General features: G+C 42.6%; 1 protein-coding gene across 1 annotated transcript in view; it reads right to left on the reverse strand.

The window, feature by feature from the left end:
- zfpm1 (zinc finger protein, FOG family member 1) overlaps positions 1-5,347 on the reverse strand; it is a gene marked incomplete at its 3' end in the record, with an annotated part of 88,821 nt that extends 83,474 nt beyond the window's left edge. Inside the window, exon 1 of the mRNA XM_079502376.1 lies at positions 4,894-5,347. Coding sequence (XP_079358502.1) covers positions 4,894-4,933 — 40 coding nt within the window. The 5' untranslated portion in view covers positions 4,934-5,347. The remainder of the gene's footprint in view (positions 1-4,893) is intronic.
- Positions 5,348-15,367: the final 10,020 nt, after the last annotated feature.

The raw sequence follows: 15,367 nt of genomic DNA on the forward strand, positions 1-15,367 counted from the left end.
CAAAAATTTCCCTGCATCTCAAGGCTATCTTACACGAAATCTCGCGTGAGTAATACGTGGTATTAGTTTTAATTAAATTAATCAATGACAATGCCTGTTAGAGAGGGGGGGAGGGGGGTAAGGATGGGGGGGGGGGGGGGGGCAGAGAGAAAGAGCATGGGAGAAAAAGGAGAGAGAGAGAGAGAGAGAGATGGGGGGTAGAGAGAGTTATATATTATATAGAGAGAGAGAGGGGGAGAGGCATACAGAGATAGGATGGAGCGAGAAAGATTGAGAGAGAAAGAAATGCATTCACACCTATCATCTAATTATACAACAACATTAATCCCATTAGGGGTGGAACTGATTGCAGGGTCCAGGCGTTGCTGTTCTTGCCTCGGCTCGTTGTTATTGCAGTGGAGCCTCAGCTCCTGCCTGCTCCGGCCCGATAACAACTCTAATCACACTTGGCGATCTCTATCTCCACCGGAGATCAGGCCCTGGGGCTTATCGGAAGTTCACATCAAGCTAAAAGCAGAACAAAGAAGAAGAAACACACACACACACACACACACACACACACACACACACACACACACACACACACACACACACACACACACACACACACACACACACACACACACACACACACACACACACACACACACACACACACACACACACACACACACACACACACACACACACACACACACACACACACACACACACACACACACACACACACAGACTCATGCTGCGCCTTGGTGGCTTTCTCTTGTGTGTGTGACTGTGTGTGTGTGTGTGTGTGTGTGTGTGTGTGTGTGTGTGTGTGTGTGTGTGTGTGTCCTTGGAAAGTTAATCTCTCAACTGTGTGTCTATAACACACGTCACGTGATCCAAGCCCCGTCAGACCACCACCACCACGAAAAACTAAACAAAATAAAAACAGCAAAACGTTCCATTCCCCCAAAACCATACCACACACCACCGGGTCATATTTAAAGAAAAACAGAAGAGAGCCTAATAACGTCCACTTCTTTTACATGTATGGCTTAATGAAGTTCACAAGCACACACAAAGCGTGCCATTGCAATGCTTTGTGAGCTCGTATCGGCTATTTTCAAAATAAAAATCTCATAGACATTTTCAAAAATGTGGAATATTTTAACAACAAAAACCTTGTATGGGCGGTTCCTGGCACACAATGTTTACAGATGGGGGGGGGTCCACAGACATAGGCTATTTATATTAATTTGGGGGTCCGAAACACTGGTTTAAACAACATTATGAAACAGAACCCCCCAAAAAAACACAACAGGACCGCAACCACAAATATTTACAAGCAACTTTACAGGAAAAAAACAAAACAAAAACAAGCCCACAAAGTCGCTTATAATTAGCGGACATGGCAACAACACTGACTGCTTGTTGCACATGGAGAAGAGACGAGGAGGTCAATGTGGCAATTTCCTCGTCTGGACCCGCCAGACGTCATGGTTTGCTTTAACCGTGGGAGGCAGTGCATTATTCACGCTGACCCCTGAGCCCTCGCGGTGATGTCATATAAGGACCAAAGCCACACACACACACACACACACACACACACACACACACACACACACACACACACACACACACACACACACACACACACACACACACACACACACACACACACACACACACACACACACACACACACAATCAGCAGTGTGAATCTTGCAGGCTACGTTATCCATCTACCATCAGCAGGCCTTGCTTATCAGCCTCAAACATCTTACTGGGGGGATGGATGGGGGAGGTTATAGGAGAGCTGGTTCGACTGCTTTAAAAAAAAAAAAAAACAGCCACAATACATTCATCTACACATTCTGTATTCCAGACCTCCCCACCCTCCTCTCGATCTATCTTCTTTCCACTACCCACCTCCTCCTCCTCCTCTTCTCCTCATCCTTATCGGTCCTGCCATCCCCCTTTTTCTGCTCTTATCATCCTCATCCACTCTTTTTTCATTTTAAATTATCTATAAGGATACACCCCAGCCAGCTCTAAAACAAAACAACAACAACAGCAACAACGATGGGAGTGATAATATGACAGAGATGAGACTATGTCACCAGCAACCAGATGTAATTATAATGCATGTGCTCCACACTCATCTCTCCTTCCATCTCTCTGTCTCTCTCTCTCTCTCTCTCTCTCTGAGATATCAGCGGAGCGATCGCTGCCCTAGCTTATCCCGTCTCCCATCTCAACCGCCAAAATATAAGCCCAGGGATCCCAGCCCCACTGGGCCGCCTGCCTGCCTGCCTGCCTGCCTAGCCTCTCCTATCTCCCCATCGAGGAGAGGAGCCTTATCAGGCTGGGAGATCTCCAACCGTTGGGGGAGGATGACGCACAAAGAGACACAGACAAATATCTATCTGCTACAACACAGTCCCTTCAGTTTCTACTCTCTCTTTGGCCCTCCAAAAAGCCTGGACAAATCCACTCACTGACTGCTGGCTAAAATGGAACTGTAAAATAAAATAAAACGATGTTTACGACTACATTGTTACATCATGGGAGAGTGTACCACTGTGCTACCAATCTGAGAACGTCAAAAAAATAAAGGACTGTTGACGGAGTCAACTCCAGTCCACACACACAGACCAGGTTATAACAGTGTTAATATTATTGACAATATAATAACAACGCAGCACTCTTAAGTATATGTGGGTCTCCAACAAAAGCCATTACCAAAACAACATTAGCAATGTAGCACCCCCCCCCCCCCCCCCACCACCACTTCCACCACCACCTATCCAAAGTCCTTATCACTCTTCACTCTCTGCTATCAAAATGTCTGCCATGGCACAAGAGAATCATGGGGCTGTGGGAGCCTGACTGGCCTCAACCATGGCAAGGGGCTGCCCACATAGAGAAGCATGGTGGACTATACAGAAGCACTGATAAAGAACACCATGACACCCCTGAGAGAGAGAGAGAGAGAGAGACTGACATCAACACACACACACACACACACACACACACACACACACACACACACACACACACACACACACACACACACACACACACACACACACACACACACACACACACACACACACACACACACACACACACAGCACATGCCCTAGCTTATATGGTATGTCAAGGATTATCAGCCGGCCGGGAGTTCAGAATAGATAGATCTCTGTTGTTTGATTGAAATGTTTATTTCACAGTATGCAGAATGGGTACATTTCAAACGAGAGTCAATACAAGAACTGTCGAAAGCATGATAAAGCATTCATTTAGGGTCCACAGGGTCCACCAATGGAATCAGATGTATAAAAAGGGGAAGTGAAAGACTTTATGTTTTATGGGCTCTGTTCAGCACAACTTTAATTTGTGGTTAATCATATGCGTAGAATGTGTGCTACAGTAGGCCTACTATACGGTTCAGTAGCCTATACATGACCCAATAACTATATTTAATCAGGAAATTTAAAATCGGAGCGTGCACGTGCACTCGTGCAGCATGAGACCACCTCATAGTGGCATGATGAATTCGGAGTGCATGCAGTGCGCCTTTCCTTGGAACCAGTGTCAAGCCAGGCGCACTTTTACGCACGTGCTGCAGGCACAGCACATGCACACGTCTTAATTAACTGGTCCGTTTTTCTTTCATTCTGCAAGCATCGTTGCACACTATGGTTCATATTTTGGAGAAAGCTTTTCAACTCGACCTCCAAAGATATTGCTGCATGTGTTTATCACAGAGAAGCATCTGTGTCCCGGATGAAGAACTGAAACAGTGCACTTGGCACCAGGACAAGACAATAACTTCTAAAGCAATGTTTGTTGTTGTTGTTGTGCGTTTAGTTTCACGGGGTGGGTGGAGGAGAGAGAGAGCGAGAGGTGGGGATTGGTTAAAAGTATTATTAATATTTTGTATCAACCCCAAAGATCACTTGCGATAAAACCTTCACACATCTTATAAACAGGAAGAACTCGTCAGGCATGAAGACCAGCCAAGCGCCAGACCAAGGGAGAAAAGCCTTTCAAAGCGGACGCCCTGCGATGCATTATTGAGTTAAAAGGATAGATGAAAAAAAGATCCAATTGTAAGCTGCTATCGGCAGGCGAGATCAGCCAGGCGCGCTATCTGACGCCCCATCTCTGGAAAGAGAACTGAAAAGCCTGGGGAAAATGCAACGCCAGCCTCGGCGCTGCCTCAGACAGAAAACAAATAAAAAGATCCAATTTTAATCCTTATCTCGGCTGAGATCGGATCGCTGTTTATCTGTGTTCACATCTCTCGCTTTTTTTTCCTGAGAACAGTGACGTTTCCACAACAGAACTAAACAAGAGACCATATGCGTTCACATAGTTTGTTTAGATCTGCACACTGGACTAAAGCACTTATTTTGAAGCTGTCATAAATTAAAAACTTCTTTAGTTTCTAAGTTAATTCGACCACAGGCAAAACAATATGAACTTGAACGTTGCTAAAGTGAACCACCACTATTTGAGCACTTTTTCCCCCTCGCGTTCAATATTTCTATAGCCTACTGAATCTTAAAAATGAAGCAACATTTTTACTTTTACTTTTTTATTTTTTTGAAATTCATTTCTGTATATTTTACAAGACAGGCACACCTTGTGGGCTAACTTGGGTTTTCTTGGTGGCAGGCTGTCTATCATTATAACAAAGATCAGTCACATACAATGTTTAGAGAGAATCTAAATTGGTTTTAACTTTATCACAGGGAACGTACGCGGTCTTACGAGTCTCAAGATGAACTGAGCAAACATGCATGCGGCGCCTTTCGCGCACAAAGCACAACATACTAGTCAGTCAGTCAGTACTAGTCACGCACATTTATCACACAACAGTAAGTATATTTAGTTATTTCTTACGTTTGATCTGCCGGGGCTTGCTCTGCTTTCTTCGGGACATGATTTCCCTTTCGGTTTCCCGTCCGTGGATCTAATACGGAGAGCAGCAGCAGTCTAGTCTTCTTCCCACGAAGCAATAAGGACTACTAAACCTACTGCAACGCGGCGGTTCGATCTCCAACCGGAGATATCACCCGCATGACCTGCCTGGCTGGCTGCACTTTGATATCGTTGACACGACAGCTACCTGTGGCTAAGTTGAGTTACTTTTTTTTGCTCCTGTGACCTCCTTTTTTTTCTCCCACAGATGTGTGCGTCTCCTCTCCTTCTCCTTTCCTTCCACGCCGGTGGGTGGGTGCGCCGTGGTGTTCGCTCTCTCTGGGGGAGACCGTTGTGTGTGTGTGGGTGTGTGTGTGCGTGTGTGTGTCAGTCTTCAGCTGTCACAATAAACGCGTCCTCCTCAAAAACAATAACATGAAACGTTTTTGGTTGATCATGCGGGGCGTCAGGGGGAATGCGGTTGGAATTTTCTGTGAAGTTTTCTTTTCCACCGGTCCGCCCCCTGCGATCTGTCTGGTCTGTACAACAGTACAGCGGCTAGGCAGTTTCAATGGAGCACGGCCACGGACGGACGGAATGTTGAACTACACTGTGGCACTGTGTTGCCGGGTTTTGCGAGAGAAACAAGCAACCCGATCTATGAAAACAAGCCCAAAAGAAGACACCCACTAGACTAGGGCTATTTGAAAATAGCAGACTATATATATTATATATATATATAATAATAGCATCTGCTATGTTCAATACAAAATAAATAAAATTTAATTGTGGAATATTTCTTAATTATTATTATTTTATTTGTATTTTTTTTTTACCCCCTCCTATTCTATATTCAGCTATTAGTGTAGATTTTCGTCTTACACAATGAATGGAGAATTGATGTCATATGTGGACGAGCAAATCGATATGTTACGTCATGATCGATGCACGATGATAAGAGCGCATTATTATTATTATTATTATTATTATTATTTACAAAAAACACAAATCTTGTCCCTGCCTGGCATAAAGTATTTTCGGATGTGGGTCTGCAGACAAATACATAATTATCTGGGGGGCCCTTGACATGAAAATGTTTGAGAATTAAATGAATCACTGGTTATGAAACAAAAAGCCGCAACCCACAACTACCATTATTTACAAGCAACTTTACAGAAATCAAGCACAAAGTCGCTTATAATAAGCAGACATGGCAACACAGCACTGTGGTACTACAACACGCCTCTGCAACGCCCCTTACGTCCGACGTAAGCAAACGCACACGTTTCCTATTGGTTTGTTACATATATTATTATTGCGAAGCAATGAATATGGATTATTATTCTGAATGTGTTTATAAATTAGGATATTCTAATCCACATCTTTTGGGTTCATAATAATTAAAGTTTTGATTGAGTTTAGATATTGTTAATTACTATGTCTTGTCCTGTCCTCCTCAAGCAATTATCAAGTGTGTTCACTGCTCTAGAATTTACAATTGCAAAATATTTTTGATTGTTATTGTAACTTTATTGTAATTATTTTTAAACGTGTCATACTACATAGTAAATTCACATGCTCTGAAATTGCACGAGATTGGGGCGAGTTTGAAATTTCAATCGTTTCAGGCCACAAGTGCAACCCCCCAAAATAATCGTAATTGAACTGGGGGACCCCCCACATCCTGACAAGTAGGCTACCTGGTGCTATATGAGTTGAGGCATTACATTTTGTTTGACTCGGTTCCACAGATAAATAATGTGAAAATAGTAGATCTACAAGCTCAGCTATATTTTTTACTCACATCATCTTGTTGATTACTTTTGATGCAGTCATTTTTTCACTCTTTTCTTTCTTTTTTAGGTATTAAAAAGGTCTTAAAAGTCCTGAAATTGGAACTTCACTTCACTGTCATCTGGGCCCATGGGGACCTCCCCAAAATCATGTGGGGACCTCCTGGGCGTCCCGACCCACAGGTTGAGAACCACTAACTAATATGGTCACACAAGTTTGGTCCTCCGGATATTTGGAACTTTACGAGCTTCACCATGAACAACACGCACTGGCTTCTCACCATTCAGATTCACTGGTGCCATCTAGTGGCCAACTCTTGAGTTCACAAAGTGGTTCAAGTGCTTATAGTGTTCTGTGTTTTGCACTTTTGTTGTTTGTTGTAACCCAACAAAACAAAAACATAATTTGCAGCAATGTTGCATTTCACATAACATTTGGTTATGCTTTTATCCTGTCTCCTTAGCGCCACCAAAGCTTAAATTCCAAGATCACCATATAAGACCAAGTAGCAGGCTTTACAATCATAGTGCACTATATAGTGCACTAATATTTCTGTAGGCCGAATCCAACAGGGAATTAATGCAACAAGAACTAAATAGAAGCGAGAAGAGAACAAGAGCTCCATGCAGGTTTTTCTTCTTCTTTTTCATTTAATTTCTATATAGGCATACAGTATAAGTGTGAGAGACGGAAGATGTGAGCAAGAGGAACTGACTCTGGGGGAGAGGACAACTTCAGGTACAGTATGAGCATTTTTCAGCTTCCAAAGGGAGATAAGGAGGAGTGACTCTGCAGTTCTGACTGCAGTTTCAAGGTCATGCTGTCATTGAGGTGGCAGAATGGATAAGAGTGATGGAGTGATGTCCTGGGGGGGGGGGGGGGGTGTACTGTAGAGCGGTGGTTCCCAAACGTTTTCATGTCAAGGACCTCCAAAATGATACTCATTAGCCTGTGGACCCCCATTTGAAAATATATGCCAAGGAGGACCCCCATAAGAGAAGATTTTTGCGACCCTAGCAGTGATTTTCATTTCAAGGACCCCCAGTTTGACCTGAATTAGGCGACTGTGGGTCAAGAGGTAGAGCAGGTCGTCCAATGATCCATGGGTCGGCGGTTCGAATCCCGGCTCCTCCTGTCTACATGTCGAAGTGTCCTTGGGCAAGACACTGAACCCCAAATTGCTCCCGATGTGCTGGTTGGTACCTTGCATGGATTCCGCCGCAATCGGTGTATGAATGTGTGTATGAATGGGTGAATGTAATGCACAATCTATGTAAAGCGCCTTGGATAAAGGCGCTATATAAATGCACCATTTACCATTTACCATTTATTTAATGGCATTTTTATCTCTGGGACCCCAACGTATATTGCAAAATCAACGTTAATTTAACTCTGAGAGTGTACAAATGGAACCAAATGGACCCGTTAGGGTCCATTTGTACACTCTAAGAGTTACAGACCCATAAGGCTCCATTTGATTCCTAACTATCATTTATCTGGGGACCCCCTGGGACTGCCTCAAGGGCCCCTAGGGGTCCCCGGACCCCACTTTGGGAACCACTGCTGTAGAGCTAACAGTAGCAGTGGCAGCAGTGGTGGAAAAAGTACTCATTTCTTTTATCAATACTGCAATATAGGAATACATTGCAATACTATATTACAAGTAATATGCGTGTGCGCACGCGCGTGCGTGCATGTGTGCGTGCGTGCGTGCGTGCATGTGTTTTTGTGTGTGTGATACAGCTGCTACAGTAAAAGTCCAGAATTCAAAATTAACTTGAGTAAAAGTACAAAAGTATTGGCATCAACATGTACTTAAAGTAGCCTACCAAAAGCAAAAGTATACCAGTACTCATTATGTAGTGTAGAATGTCCCATTTTAAGTTTCAAATGTATACAAATATTTTGAAAATAGCATACAAGCTACGATCTACAATATATGAGCTTGTATATCGTCTATTTTCAAATGGCCCAAATGTATTATACAGCTGAAGTGGTTAATGTATGTTTTGTAAACCAATATTTACAAAGTAACTAGTAACTAAAGTTTTAAAAATATATAGTGGAGTAAAAGTATAATATTTGAATCCAAGATGTAGTGGAATAGAACTAAGTAAAAGTATTGGAAATGGGTAATACTCAAGTAAAGTACAAATACCTCAAAATTGTGTGGCAGAGCACAAGCTGGAGTGCAGAGTTGGCTTTAGTGCAGAGCAGTTGATCCAAACCTCTTTCAGCTGGAGACCCAAAAGAGAAATTCGATGTCTCCCCGAGTCCCCGGGCCAGGACCCAAACTAAAAATAAATCCATTATGAATTAACTTCTTATGCCCTATTTTAACAGTGAAAATAGCCGGTCTATAGAAGCACATCATTCATCACATCGGATCATTGTGAGCTTGTTGTAGATTTGCTATTTTGCACAATTTTTTAAAATGTATTTCTTTATTATTTCAGAAAACCTGCAAAAAGGTTTTGAATTTCTTTTTTTTTTTCTTTTTTTTTTGCTTTGGTCCATGAGCCAAAATGGGTCACGGCCCTATGTTTGGTAAACATTGGTGCATTGGAGGTTTCACATCTTTGGACATCCATGTCTTTCAGTCTCTTTCTCATAGTTTTTGTTTCTGAATGAGAAGCCATGCATGCTCGCTTGACAAAATGTAATGAAGCAAGCAACCCCCCTGCAAAGAACTGATTACATTTCTTTGCACTGCATGGGTCACTTCAATTAAATTCTTTGCACATTTTTGTCCTTTGGGGGCCCTTTTAATTGCTCAGTTTTTTTTGTCTTTTTTTGGAAGAATGTATCTGAAAAACGACTGGCTAGATTGATTGCCATGGAAGTTTCTGTGCAACTTTATGTGCCACACCTTCTGGGGTCACATGAAGAAGGTGATTTTGGTGACCCCATGGCCTTTCTTCCGGCCTCATCCTTAGACCAAAAGTATCAATTGCATACAAGATACCTCAAAAGCTAATTGGCGAATTGCCACAAAACTTGCTGAATGCATTCATGCTGCCTAGACGATTAACCCTAAGAATTTGAGTCACCCCCATGACCTTTCGTCTTTAGTCATCCTGATGTCACTATGTCAAACTTTGTAAACATGACATCTAATTATCTATAGGCAGGTTGCAGATCCCCTATAATATAGGGTATAATATATATTTTGTTTTGTTTTCATATATTATATGGAACCTGCCTCAACTCAACTAATTAAGCTTATCTAACCTCACAAGCCGTGGATTTTGTGTGAGTGTCCGTCTGTCTGTGTTCCCACAGTTGTCCAATTTCCTCCACACTGGACAAAATATCACTCATGGTTCTGGCCTTTGAACAGGCTACTTTTCCCCCTTTGAATTTGCTCACAATTTGCGCACTTTTCATAAACAGTCCATCATTGACCCAGCTTTGGCCACTCTGCTGGGAGCACATGCCCCGCATTCACATCCAGCTACTGTCCATGGCCTTGTTCACAGATGCCACAGTTGGTGCATAACTGAAAAGGCTCCTCCTGTCCACATGTCGAAGTGTTCTTGGGCAAGACACTGAACCCTACATTGCCTCCAATGAGTCGGTCGGTGTAAGCTTGCCACCATTGGTGTGTGAATGTGGGAAGTGAGGACGCTGGCGTCGACTGTTCGCCGCTTCACCTCCCAATGTATGAATGAATGAACCATTGTAAAGCGCTTTGAGCACTTGGAAAAGCGCTATAAAAATGCAATTCATTAAAGGGTGGCAAAGGAAAATGCTTCTTGCGTCTGCTCTGGTGCAGACCGGTGTTTCAGTCAGGTTGTGTTTTTGACTGCCACAGCCTGCAGATATCCATAAGGGGGGAAGCCCTCCCAGAAAACGGCATATAGCCCAATCCATCTTCCTTTAGGGATCCATCACCCAGGAGCCTTGTCTGGCTCAGGGCACTAATGTCAAAGTCGTATAAGTGCAGCAGCAACTAGAGTATATGAGAATCTCTCGTTCCATGATTCCAGTAATCCAGTTACAAGATTTTTTTGTATTTTGACCACAGAGTAGAATGTCCCGATAGATGTGGTAATCTATCCCAAAGTAGCTTGAGTTGGCCACTTTTTTTTTACACTCCTCCACGATTGTGGTGAGCAGTATAATAATAATAATAATAATAATAATAATAACTAGAAAAAAATCCTGCCTTAAAAAAAGACCAAGCATGAAGACAATAAGCAATAAGAATAATATGCACAATAAGCCATAGAAACATGGAAGACTAAACTTGAGAAAATGAAGACCATGGAATTGTGACAGGGTTGTTTTTTTTAGTGGGGGGCAGGGTTCTTGAAGACTCATACACTGAGTTGGCGGTGCCTGGATTTGAACCCATGACCTTGTGTTGCAAAGGCAAGAGCTCTACCTACCGAGCTAACTGGACACAATCAGTTCTTCCATTGTTAACAGTAAAATCATTCTGTGTTTTTGTAGCAAGTTGCGCAAGGATAACTAATGATAAAGGTGGGTATAACTTGACAAATGAATTGACTGCGTATAAATCAGAAAATGTACCAGATTCGGACGAGGAGCTCAATGACTGAGTGAAAACCAATGAAATGAGAGTCGGAAACAGGGATTAAAGGTTAACTGAAAAATTATTATTAAACTTCACACAGAAAATAAACAGCTTTGAACATTCATGAAAAACAACAAACAAATGGGGGCCCCTTTTAGTTGGTGACTTGAAAGTCCCAGTTCAGTTCCTATTCAGTTCTAAAGGGAAATCAGTCTCTTTTTCCAATTTGGAGAACTAGATTACCACATTTGTGGGGGGAAGGGGGTTCAGAGTTCTGGGTCGGCTTGCCAGGTCTGGGTACCATCCGGTACCAGAACCATCCATGGAAGGGAATCATTTCAGGACACAAAGATCCTGACCTGAAAGGCCAGGTGTCCAAATCAGTCTTTGTTTCAAAATCACTGTTGTACCCTCTACCATACTGTAAAGTTGCATAAGCATATGACGCTGCATGTATGTATTAGGGGCAAAACAAGAATTTTCACAAAACGGCAATTTTCATTGGCTCATGAAACCTTCATTTTTTTCACTTAAAAAACGTACTATAGATTACCTTGTCCATCCGTATAGGTCCAAAGTTCACGTGTAGAACCTTTCGTGCATTTTGAGATCCTGGGATGCATTTTAACTGATTTTCATATAATTCAAAATGGCGGGTGATCTAGAGGTCAGAGGTCAAATGTAAGAGCACGATATGATGGGATGAGGAGACACATATCTATACTTTTACATTGCATTGATACTTTTACTCAAGTAAAACATGTGAGTACTTTTTCCACCATGCACTGACCATGAACCATAAACAAAATTATGGCATGCACAGACTGACGTCAACTGACTGAGGCCTACACAGTATGTATGTTTATCTGTTCCAGTGACTTTGGACACAGGATCTTGGCATAAGGCCAAACTGTCCATCAATCAATGACTGTACTGTAAATACCTTGACATATTTAAAGTTTGTGATGAATGGACTTTTCGGTCAATGACAATACGAGACTATGAAATATGAATGAGCAGTGAGTCAAAGTAAACTTTGAGCTCATGCTCATCAATACGTGATCAATCTCATCTAGTCATGAGCCACCATCTTTCTTTCTTTCTTTCTTTCTTTCCTGAACATTTAGGTTATAACTCTGGTTATATACAGTAGCTGAGGTTATACACATATCCGCTGGGATAAAAAAAAAAGAAAGAAGAAAGGAAACGTGTAGGCTATTATACAAATATTTAAGAGCTTTAGTGGTCTGATCAATAAACTATTTCCTCAGTCAGTACAGTGTGTGCATGCATGCGTGCGTGTGTTGAAAACACACTAGTTTGTTGGTGTTGGTCAAAGTGCACGATTTTGTAATTTTGTGTCTGTGGTCAGAGTTCTAGTTGTGGTGTGCATTGGAGGTTAAGTCAATTGAGATTAGAGTATTTTGCTGAGTTGTGGTGGCGAGCTTGTGCATTCTAGGAATGAAGCGATCAGAAAGTGCACAACACTGGACCAGTCTGAGGCTGCAGGGAAAACTGGCTCTTCTTCCCTCTGCAAACCACTCATTATCACACTCTGTACTGTCAAATAACACCATAGGTGAGGACATTCTTATTTTGATGTACTCTTGTTGATTTTCAGGTGTTGCCGACCAAGTTCAACTTGGCAACCTGGTACCCATCAGCACACGACCCAAACCCAGTACCACATGACGAAGAAACAGTCGCACACATCTTAAATGGTTGCAGCCACTATAAAAGACTGTACATTGCCAGACATGACATGACGTCTGGTGGACCTGGTCTCAGACAAGATCAGAGGAGTACAGGACAGGACAACAAGAATGTATAAACACAGCACTGTAAAAATAGACTGGTTTGATCACAATGACACACATGTCAATTCACTACAAGATATTCCAAATACCCCAGATATTGTGTTCATCAATGAAATTAGAAAAACTGTCACTATATTTGAAATAGGCTGCCCATTTGATTTTTATATGGACACTTGTTTTACATCCAAACTTATTAAAGAAAGAGGAGAGACCCGCACACCGCCACTTGCTGGTTCAAGAGGTTTATTTTCGCAGTCTCGAATAAACATCCAAACTTATGAAATATCAGCTTTTGGTGGAACGTATTATGGCCTTGGGATATAACTGTCAACTTATTGTCCTTGTATTTGGAAGTCTGGGCCATATGTCCATAAACTTGTGCTCAGGGGTCTGCAATTGGGTGGATTGCAAAAGACAAATGCAAAAAATTGGGCTAAATACTATTCTGTCTCAGCTACCATGGGCAGTATGTCTATCTGGAGAAGGCGTTGTTTCATTTATCCCTAGTGGCTTAAAAAAAAAACTTTCAACAACTTAAAACATCCTGTCTAGTAGTGTCAAGTAATAGTATGTCATCAATGTGCTATCTTTTTTTCAAAGCATGTTAAGCATGTTCAGCAGTTATATCTGGTTGGACCATATAATGTAACCTAATTCTGATCAGTGTTTGGGTCTATTGTATTGTGCAGATCCAAATAAAATAATTCAAGTGTGTGTGTGTGTGTGTGTGTGTGTGTGTGTGTGTGTGTGTGTGCGTGCGTGCGTGCGTGCGTGCGTGCGTGCGTGCGTGCGTGCGTGCGTGCGTGCGTGCGTGCGTGCGTGCGTGCGTGCGTACAGTACGTGGTAAAAATAATATGTATCCTACTGCAGTGGTTCCCAAAGTAGGGTCCGGGGACCCTAAGTTCCAGGGGGTCCCCGGCTAAATTATAATGTGTAACCAAATGGACCCTTATGGGTCTATAACTCTGAGAGTGTACAAATGGAACCAATTTGGTTCCATTAACATTGATTTTACAATAAAAAAAAATAACATTGATTTTACTATATAAATTGGGGGTCCCAGAGATAGAAATGCCATTAAATGGGGGTCCATAGACTAATGCATGTCAAACTGGGGGTCCTTGAAGTTAAACGGGTTGAGAATCACTGCTAGAGCCGTAAAAATCTTCTCTTTTGGAAGTCCCTGGCATATATTTTCAAATGGGGGGTCCGCGGGCCATTTAATGTCAATTTGGGGGTCCTTGACATGAAAAATGAAATTAAATCTATATTTACCCAGGGTATCTGGGCTAAGCTCAAGAACTTGTTTCCAGCCAGGCCCTGCTCATAGAACACATTTCATCGTAGTGGTTCAATGCCTTGTTCAAGGGCACTTCAGCGGTGGTAATTTTAACGTGTCGGACGGCTGATTCGAACTAGGAACCTTCCTGTATCAAGACCGCGCCGCTATCCGTTCGGCCACCGCTGCCACACAAAAGGTTTGGGAACCACTGTCCTATTGGACGTAGGACGAGATGAGATGCATAATCCCCACCGGGCCGAGCCTGTGTGAACAGCTGCAAGGATTGTTGTCTAAACTAGGGTGAAGAGCACACCACAGGGCCTGTGGTGATGATTTCTAATAAACTTTGTGTTATTCCTGAGTGGAATTTTTTCACATAATTTCCTGCAGCATATTAGCATCATGTCCATGGGGAGTACAAGTTGTACCAGAGCCATAGAGTAAGACAGAGTTACGAGAACTCCGTTCCCTTCATGGGACCAGGCTCTTCTACATAGACTTCTATTGAATGGGGACAACCGGAAGTTTATGGACTGCATTGGAGTCTATGGGCTCGCGCGAGTACATGAACCATGTGACCAGGCTGTTTTCTGCCCCCTCAATGTCGCAACTCTGTCTTACTCTATGGCTCTGACTTGTACATGACATGCTAGATGTACTTTCAAACCGCCTCACGCTAGACAGGAGATACCGGTAGGCTGCACTCCTACCCTATAGGGCCATATGGCTCCCAATGTATTTACTAAAGTAGGCCTAATAAAGTTAAGGCACTAAAAGACAATAGGAAATCTTCAAAAAGCAAAGTGACCAGGCGGCCAGTAATATATGGAAGCTTTGTAGCCATTGTCGGGTGCAGGTAATGTTAATTTCATGCCCTGCTTCACAGTTCACAAAAAAGCAAATTAAAAAGTATTTGAGTAGGCCATAGTCACTGAAGCATTCAGTGTTATGTGGGCTTGTTAGTGTGTGTGTGTGTGTGTGTGTGTGTGTGTGTGTGTGTGTGTGTGTGTGTGTGTGTTTGTG

This window comes from Electrona antarctica, assembly GCF_951216825.1.
Source record: "Electrona antarctica genome assembly, chromosome: 5".
In the NCBI taxonomy this organism is placed as follows: domain Eukaryota; kingdom Metazoa; phylum Chordata; class Actinopteri; order Myctophiformes; family Myctophidae; genus Electrona; species Electrona antarctica.